At 34.0% G+C, this 10,311-nt stretch overlaps 1 protein-coding gene across 1 annotated transcript; it reads right to left on the minus strand.

Annotated features, from left to right (window-relative positions):
• Positions 1-5,688: 5,688 nt before the first annotated feature.
• Positions 5,689-9,191, minus strand: LOC114182586 (receptor-like protein EIX2). The gene has a single exon (XM_028069483.2). The coding sequence runs from the start codon at positions 9,101-9,103 to the stop codon at positions 5,708-5,710; it is 3,396 nt and encodes a 1,131-aa protein (XP_027925284.2). The 5' UTR covers positions 9,104-9,191; the 3' UTR covers positions 5,689-5,707.
• Between the last annotated feature and the right edge of the window lie 1,120 nt (positions 9,192-10,311).

Here is a 10,311-nt window from a genome sequence, read left to right on the forward strand (position 1 = left end):
TTTTTCAACCGTAGTTGAAAATGTTTTAAAACATATTTAATGTTAAAAATATAATGTCTTTCTTTTTTGACTCGACTTTCGGGCTATAATCACGGAGAAACCTACTACATCAACATGTCAAACCTAATTCTATAAAAAAATGCAAAAACATACAAAAAAATATAGAAAAGTACAAAGTTATATATAAGGAATATTCTAAAAAGATTAAAGTGTAAGAGATAATGTAAAATATTACCACTCAATGCTTTTAAGTTGAAACTCTCTTCAAATATATCTAAAGAAAAAATTATTTCTTGTCTTGAAGATATTTTGAAAGCTCAGATAATTTTGTAAGAGATTTTAGTTGAATTCTATTCGAAGTTATGAACGAAATATTCTATAAAATTGATTTAGAAACATACAAAATTTCTCGCATTGTCGCATGTGGCAAATGTCCAGTGGACGATTAAGCTTATCGCATTCTAGTGTCAATTGAGCTATAGGCATCTCTTTTTCCATCAAGAGTAAATTATATCCAAAGAGAAATGTCTGGATTATTTTCACGATATTGATAGAGAAAATTTTAGTTTGTTTAGAATCTTAAATAAGGAAATTATATTTTCATTTTAGTTTACATTTTAAAACATAAATAGTGTAGGATGTTAATTTTGAATGTAAAATATCATCAACAGTATTTAAAAATTGTCGTATGATAAAGGGTTAGATGTAAACGTTAGTGCGAATTGTATGGTTTGGGATATGAATGTATGAAAGAGTGATTACGATGAGACTCAATGGATGCTGACATACTAGGATCAACAAAACACTATTGGGATATCTCACATTCTTTAAATTACAAATAGATTATACATTAACACACTATCAAATCATTAAAGCTTCGTTGAACAGTGATTTTGCAAGTTATTACTTTAAAACAGAACTTGTCATGTTTTACATTGCAAACTTCGATCCTTCAAATCTCACTCTCCCAGCAATCCCTGATGCTTTCATCTCATTGCAGAGTCTCCAAACAAATCGATATACTGCAAATTTGTGTTAAAATTCATATGACAGGCATTGGTAATGATGCAAAAAAATTAGAGACTAAATTTTAGTGTTAAACTAAGGAAAAACTAAAATATAGCCAGTCATGGAAGTATATAAAAGGACTATAACATGTAAGCAGTTTTGAAACGATCTGAGTAGAATTCATTCATGATGGGAATTCAAGTAAGTCTAAGTCTCATATTGAGTAAAAATGAGAAAGTTGAGCACCATATTAGGATGAAGACCCATAACACCAATTAGGGATGACAACGGGGCGGAGCGGGGACGGATTTCACTATCCCATACCCATCCCCAAACCCAACGGGTATCAAACTTTTGTCCCATCCCATCCCCACCGAGTAACGGGTGTAATCTCGATCCATACCCATACCCGTTTTCTTACTACTTTAATATTAATTTTAATTAATTTTTATAAAAAAATTACGGTAAAGGAAACATAATATTATTAAATATTCAATATTAGAAGTATGGTTGTTTCTTCGATATCAAATACTTTGAAATAAATTATAATTGTTTACATTTTAGATTATAATACTAAATAAAATTTGATGAGAACCAAAACATTTATTAAATTTGCAAACATTAATGAAACCTAGTTGATAAATTTTAAGAATATTTTTTAAAAAATATAAAAGGAAAAAAATGTTTTTAAAAAAATATAAAAGGAAAAAAATATTTAAATTAAAATATATTTTAAATGTTTGTTTACTTCAATTTTTTAAATTATAATGAATCTATTTTTTATACATTAATAAAAGTTATAATACATCACTTGATCAAAATGACGCAAAGAACAAATAATAAACATAATAATAAAATTTTAACATAGATCTTGTATCTTTTGAACCACAATATATGTTGGATGGTGGTAAAAAATATTCATGGCAATTACATTAAATTTTTATATTGTAATAAATAAAAATTATTTATACAACTATAGTGAAAAAAATTAAAGTATGATTGTAATGAGTTAGAAAATAAAAAATAATTAGATAAAATTTATCGAAATAGTATTCTACATGATGAAAATAAACAAAAAATAAAAATATTAAAAAATTAACAAATGTGTGTCTTATAAACAATTTGGAGACTATTGGAAGGAATCACACAAAGGAAAATAAATATATAATTAATGGTACGATAAGATGAAAAATATCTTAGAGATCTAAGAAAACTTTTCAAATATCAACATATATACTCAATAGTTGATAAAAAAATGATGCAAAAAATAAATAATAAACATAATAAAAATTTATCATAGATCTTGTATCTTTTAAACTCCAATATATGTTGGATGGTGATAAAAAAATATTCATGGCAATTACATTAAATTTTTATATTGTAGTAAATAAAAATTATTTATACAATTATAGTGAAAAGAATTAAAGTATGATTGTAATGAGTTAGAAAATAAAAAATAATTAGATAAAATTTATCGAAATAATATTCTACATGATGAAAATACACAAAAATAAAAATATTAAAAAATTAATAAATGTGTGTCTTATAAATAATTTGAGGACTATTGGAAGGAATTGCACAAAGAAAAACAAATGTATAATTAGGGGTATGATAAGACGAAAAATATCTTAGAGATCTAAGAAAACTTTTCAAATATCAACATATATACTCAATGGTTGAGAAATAACAAAAATTATTTTAGCGAAATAAAAGAGTTCAAATGAAACAAAAATTAATAATAATAAGTAAAGAATTTTTTTTTATATTACCTAGTAAATGAAATATTTATCCTATTAAATACTTAAATTGAGAGTATTAAACATTCTCATGTGAAAGAAAAATATACAATAAATAAAAATATTAAAAAATAATAGAAATATTCAAATGTTAGACATAATTTTTTTTTTAATTGACATACATCATTTTAACATAATTACATAAAGGTTATGATAAGATAAAAAATATATTGGAGATGCGAATGAGTTTCATGACAAACCAAATATTTAGAAGAAATAAAAAATAGAAAGAATATATATATATATATATATATATATATATATATATATATAGGGTTACTTAATTAATTGTGAATATTTTAATAATTTAAAAGAGGATGGAGATATGGCGGGGACGGGTATTATGGCGGGGATATATTCATCCCCATCCCCATCCCCATCCCCAATTGAAAAAATCGGGGATTTCCTATAACCATACCCATACCCAGTCAATGCGAGGATTCCCCGTTAAAACGGGGACGGATTCGGGCAATACCCACCGGGACGGGTTTATTTGCCATCTCTAACACCAATGCAATAAGGGCTTTTGGCTCCGACTATTTTCGTCATTTTGCCTCGGTTTTAAACCCGAGGCATATTGGGACGAGCCTTTTGGTCTCGGTTGCAAAGGAACCGGAGCCATAGAGGGACTTTTTTGCTTCAGGTATATGAGAACCGAAGCCATCTTCTCGCATCCAACCATCATCTTCACACATCCAACTATCATCTTCACGCACCAACTGCAGTGCTGCTTTCAGCCACGCCACCAACCTGCAACAGACGCATAGAACAACAGTGTTGCCGACGTGCAGTTCACCATGGAATCACCGTTCACGCACCTAAAAACGCAGTAGCAACACCTTCATTGCGACACACTTGCGGTAGCACACCACCGTGTCGCTCGTCACCACGCCACCATGCTTCACTGCACCTGTCACGACACACCTCACCATGACAGCCACCGCATCAGAACCAACAACCACCACTACCTTCACCATCCACGAAACATCAACGTTCAACACACCTTGACAGTCACCACGACCCTCCACGCAAGAGCTAGAAACAGATCTGCAGCAACGAAACACCATTGACCTCGCCTAAACCATGGCAGCGGAGAATGCAACTTCAGTCACGGCTGAAGCAACCAGTCATGGCAGTGGAAGCACATGCACATGCAAACCTGCATCTGCACCACGCTCACGAAGAGGGGAAAAATTTGGGTTGGCGCAGAGAAGATGAACAGGTGCAGGGTTCGCGAATTTGGAACCCTAAATAAGGTCTATGACCTCGGTTCCATTAATAACTGAGGCATAAAGTCGTATAGGCCTTGGTCCTATTCCACCCGAGGCCAAAGCCTCTGCTTTCAGTGGCAATTTTGAAATTTTGGGGAACACTGACGAGTTATAGGCCTCGGTTGAGTGATAACCGAAGCATAAAAGCTCTTATAGGCTTCGGTTGGATAGGGACCCAAGGCAAAAAAGTTCAAAAATTTTCAAAAATGCCATTGCGTCCTTATAGGCTTCGGTTCCGCAGTAACCGAAGCCTATAAGGCGAGTTAAAAACGCGATTCTGCACTAGTGTAAACCTATCATCTTAAGGTTTTTGGATGAGAGTGGTGTCAATCCCTTGTGTGTGGGTTGAGCTCATGCTCATTGGTGTTAAATCTTCCCAGTAATCCTCTCTCGAAAGTCCCAACAATTCAAAACAAAGCAGACTATCTATAATTTCTTTACATCAACAAAACAAATCATTTCTTGTAAAAGGAACCACCATTAGTAAATCATGAATATGAGCATTAAGATTAGGGGTGGTCATGGATAGGATTTTTAATGATCCAATCCACATCCATTTTAGATCCAAATAATTGGATCAGATTTTCGATCCAAATCCATTTTTTCAGCAAAATTAGTTTGTATTTTCTTAAAATCCAGATCCAAATATTTGGAGAAGATTTAAATCCACTCCAAATATTTGGATCAAGTTCAAAATCCAGAATCAATTTTTTACAAAAGAAATTTAAATAGAATATTCTAAAACTTGTGTCCTCAAGGTCGACACAATAAAATTTGACTAGAGTTGTCAATTTGGCCCAGCCCACAAGGTTAGGCCCTGGTCCATGCAGGCCTTGACCCACAGGACAATAAATCCCCCCATTAAAGAAGCCCACAAGGGACAAAACCACAAAAAAACCCTGTGAGTCAAGGCCCGCCTATGGACTTTTTTCTTAAACATGAAAAATATATTATTAAACATTTCGTCGTCCAGGTCGTCAAGCCGGGCCAAGCCAACCCGTCTAGGTCGTCGGGCTGGTCCGATTTGTCTGACTCTTCGTGTTGGCCCGGCCTGGCACGATCGCGTCATTGGGCTCGTTAGGGTCATCGGGCCTACACGGGTTATCAAGCCCGCCTGGCCAATCAGGGTCGTCGGGTCTGTCCGGGTTGTCGAGCCTGCCTGGCCCATCAGGGTCATTTGGCCTGCCTACTCCGTACAGGTCCTCGGACACGACCCTTCCAAGTCATTAAGCCAGCCTAGCTCATCCGGGTCTTTGGATTGGATTTTTTGGATTATCCATATTTGAGAATCTTGATTTAGAGAATGAATATCCAATACATAAAATATGTAAAATATACATTAGATTGAAACCCAGATCTATTAAAATGGATTTTAATTGGATTGGATTTTTAATAAAATGAATTTTAAATGGATTGGATTTTTAATAAAATGAATTTTAAATAGATTGGATCGGAGAAAAATGGATTGGATCAAGAAAATTAGATTTTGTGCGCACTCCATATAGTCAACGTTAATTACCATTTAGGACTAACGGAGAGAAATACAAAAACAAGTTGCACATTTACTTAGCTGAAGTAGAGAAATAAATATAACGAAATTCAAAGAAAGAAGTTATTGGAATTATGTACCTGCTAATCTTTGAGCCACCTTTGACACTTTCTTGTGTTCACTTCAGCCATTACGATTATATAATCTATGAGTCTATTCAAAAAACTCAGGTAAGCAATTCTCCATGGCTGCCAAAGTAGTAATGGCCCTAACAAGCCCCAAAATCCTGTGAAGAATCCTACCCCCAAGCTCATGTATAATGCTCCATAGAAACCCGAATTATCATCTTCATCATGCTCTTCTGGGCCTTCAGACTTTATCGTTGTCTCATCTGCAGGACAATTTTTCTGAAGGGGTTTCCCACAAAGATCAAGATTTCCTTCAAAACTAGAGGCATCAAAGGTTTGCAACTGTCTTCCCCATGGAATTTTTCCGATGAGATGGTTGTTTGATAAGTCTAACACGGAAAGACGATCAATATTGGAAAGAGTTGGAGGAATTTTTCCAGACAAATGATTTCTTGATAGGTCAAGGGAGTCTAGCAAACTTAAATTCCCAATATCCGAAGGAATTTCCCCACTCAAATTGTTTCTTGACAAATTCAAAGAAACTAACCCGAGCATATACATAATCTCTTTTGGCATTTCACCTGTCAAATTGTTACATGAGAGATCAATGCTTTGAAGAATCAATTCGGGATGTCTGAAGCTGCGTTCCACGCCTTTCCACGTCCATGTTATGTGAAGCGTATAATAACTAGCACTGAAAAAATTATAAATTTCTGAGTAAGTACTATTGTACCAATGCACACGACTTTCAGTTTCAACTCTGTTGATGCTCTTTCCAGACAATGCAGTCAAATTATTTAAGCAAGCCGGAATTGCTTCTGACAACTTGTTCCTTGAAAGATCCAACAATTGAATTCGCTTCAAATAACATATATGAAAGGGAAGATTTCCAGAGAAGTGATTCCCTCGCATGATCAAGATTATCAATTGTGGCATGCTTTCTCCAACCCATGATGGTATTGGACCAGACAACATATTCTCACTCACATCCAACATAATTAAATTCTTGCAATTCTTCAAAGAGGAAGGCAATTCACCCATCAAACTATTGTTTCGTAAAACCAAAGCTTCCAATTTAACAAGGGTGCCCATGGAATTAGGAATCTTCCCTGACAATTCATTGCTGCTTAAATCAAGAAACAACAATCGATCTACAAATTTCCAACAATCGGGAAGTTTCCCCTTAATTTGATTGTATGATAAATCCAAAGTGGCCAAATTTGCAGCAGCATTGTTTCCACAAAAGAAATCTGAAAATTTATTTTCAGAGAGTAATAACTCGGAAGCATCTAACAAAAATAATGGAACTTTTCCCTCAAATTTATTTGAATTTAAAATTATAGATGGTCTGAAAGGAAGCTTCAATTTCATATTAGGGATTGAACCAATGAGATTATTGTGAGACATATTCAAAGTGTACATAATTTGCAACTTGTTCCAAATCCATTTTGGTACTAAATCATTCAGCTCATTATCAGATATATCTAGATGGATTAAGGAATTTTGAGTCTGGATCCAACTAGGAAAATTCGGACCTAGCTTGCAAGATGCAAGACGCAAGTAATTTAATTGAAAAGCAGGAACCCATTTGGAATCAAATTTTAGAGACAATGAGTTATATGACAAGTCTAAGTAAAATAATTTTGAAAGATTAGAAAGATGAGATTCAGTGACATCACCCTCTAAAGAATTCTCTGCCAACGATAAAATCTCCAACTCTGACAGCAGTCGGATGCTCTCGGGTATCTTGCCTGTAATTTGGTTATAAGATATGTTCAATCTGCTTAATGTGTGTCTGGTGCACCATGAAGAATTTTGAATAAAGCTTGGAAATTCGCCCTCGAACTTGTTATTTGAGAGGTCTAAGCGTTGTAATCTGCACATGATCCTAAAGAAAGACGGAACCTTGCCCTTGAGTTTGTTATTGGGGAGAGAGAGATATTCAAGAGAGTTCATCACTTTCCCAAATTCATCTGGAATGGGACCTTCCAAGAAATTATAACCAAGGCGAAGGGTACGAAGATTTGTGGTAAAATTAGAAAGCCAATGAAATATAGGACATGATTTTAATAGGTTATCAGAGAGATCAAGGTAGAGAAGAGAGGATAAAGAACTCCTTGTAGAAGTAGAAGTAGAAGTAGAAGAAACCAGGAAACTTCTATCTGTAATACTGCAGTTTACAAGATGAAGTTCTTTCATTTTGGAGCTGATATTAAAATTCCCCCGAAACATCGATGATGTTAGAGTATTATAAGAGAGATCAAGGATCTTAAGGGATTGAAAATTTGGACATAGAGAAGGTGACAAAGATATATTATTGTGAGACAGATAAAGCTCTTGAAGATGAAGGCTAAAGTTAAACAATAGTTGAAGTGTTGATGATGTCAACATATTAGAAGAGAGATCTAGCACAGTAAGAGCGGTGGACTTGTTGAAAGAATGGGATTGGAACAACAATTGAATATCAATATCCAAAAGATTAGAATCAACTAGCCTCATCTCTCTTAAGTTTGGAATGATTTTACTGATAGTTGGTAGCCACTGATGAGAGGAACCAAGACTGTTTAATGAACTCAACTCAAGAATTGTTAAGGAACGAAGAGTAGACAGCCATTGTGCATCCTTAGCTTTTATATCAAAATTGCCAACTATTCGGAGAGTATGCAACAATGGAAGATTCCCTTTGCGAAAAGGGATTTCTCCAGAAAGGGAATTTGAAATGTAGTTTGATGATGTGGATTTATATACAGGAGTGTTACATCCAACACTGAGATATTGTAGGTTGCTGAGATTCCCAATTTGAGATGGGATTTTTCCGGAAAGATAAAATAATCCAAGATCAAGATACTGTAAGTGTTCCAGATTCCCAATCTGAGTAGGAATTTCTCCCCAAAGATAATTATCCCCAAGATCTAGATAACGTAGTTGTGAGAGATTTCCAAGTGTAGAAGGAATCCTACCGGCAAAATCAGAATGGGAGAGATCGAGATATCTTAAGTTGGAGAAGGAGATGGTGAACTCTGGGATGTAACTCAGTTCAAAAAGATTATTGCTGAGATCCAGATGTTGAATATATGGCAAGTGAATCAATGAAGTCACGTTGATGATTGCGCCTCTGAAATACGGTCTAGTGTAGAAGTTTCCATGAAGATCAAGTAGTTGTACATGACCAGTTTGATGATTGCAGAGAATGCGTTTCCATTTGCAGCAATCAGTATTATTGGTCCAAGTGGACAACATGCCAAAGTCATCTATGAGGCCTTCTTTGAAGCTCAGGAGTGCTTGTCTCTCACTCTCTATGCACTTTGCTTCACCACTTTCACTTGAGTTGTTGAATGTCGCAGTAATTCCTGAGGCAAGCAAAGAAAACAGAAGAAGAAAATAGCATGTTTTCAGAAAATAAGCACTCATTATAGTTTTTTTCTGATATCAGATAATCCTAACAGATAGGAGAGTAAAAAGAGTAGTAAGTTGCGACAGAGAGAAACTATTATTCAGTTCTTTCTCTTTCGCCTCTGATGTTTAGAAAGCTCCATGGCGTCATTTATATTCTTAATTGTAAGGACAGGTGGCTTTCCAAAAATCTACTAGTCCAAAAAGACCTTAAACTATTAATTCTTGTATTTGAATCCATTTTGAGGGTTATAAAAATTAAGCATGTTAGACACTAGAAAGTGAACTTGGTCCGAAGACCTTATACTATTGACTGTCCTAATCAATGCAATCTATGGGATGGAAAAATTAAGCATGTTAGACATTTCCAAACAGGAAATTGAGAGTAGTCCAAAGTCCTTAAACAATTATCCGTTATATTTAAATCCATTTTATAGGTTAAAAAAGTTAAGCACCGTAAACACTTGAAAGAAGATGAAATTGGTGTAAAGAACTTGTGCTATTGAAATCTATTTTACTGTTAACAAATTAAGCACTCACTACAAGAAATGAAAACAATTATTTGTTGTATTTTCTTAATCCATTTCACGGTAAAAAACAAATCAAAAAATGAAATGAAATTGGTCCAAAGAACTTGAGAGTTTGTTTGTTTTTTAAGATGGGTTAGATGGAATTTAGGGAAAGAGAGATAACGTGAGATTGTTTGAATTAATTAAGAAATAGATGATAAAAAAATGAAGAGATTTGATATGAAAATTTATCAAAGTTAACGAATGATTTGATAGATTTTAAAAAAAATGGTTTAATTAATAATGTTTATATTATTTATTTTAAATATAATTATTGATTTGGTAGTTCAACTTTTTGAAAAAGTCCAATTTAGTACTCGAATTTTAAGAATATTCAATTTGGTACATAAATTTTTTAAACGAGTTTATTTTAGTACTTTCCGTTAAACATTATTCAACCTCGTTTGGCTTCTAATGTATGATAATTTTGCTGTCAAGGAATTTATGATACCCATTTATGGGTTTCGAAACATGCAAATTGCGTCACAATGGAGTTGGATCTGGTTCCTGTACTGGGTCAGCGACCAAGGAATTATCTTAGGGACCCCATGGGATTTTGTTTCCTGATTTTGAGTCGCAACACTTCGTCTTTAGTTGACCAAGCAAGGTTTAGATGATGATTGACATGCTAAAGAGTTAGAAAACAATGAAAAAATA

Source organism: Vigna unguiculata, chromosome 4 (genome assembly GCF_037176805.1).
Source record: "Vigna unguiculata cultivar grain cowpea cultivar isolate G323 ecotype 2 chromosome 4, ASM3717680v1, whole genome shotgun sequence".
Lineage (NCBI taxonomy): Eukaryota > Viridiplantae > Streptophyta > Magnoliopsida > Fabales > Fabaceae > Vigna > Vigna unguiculata.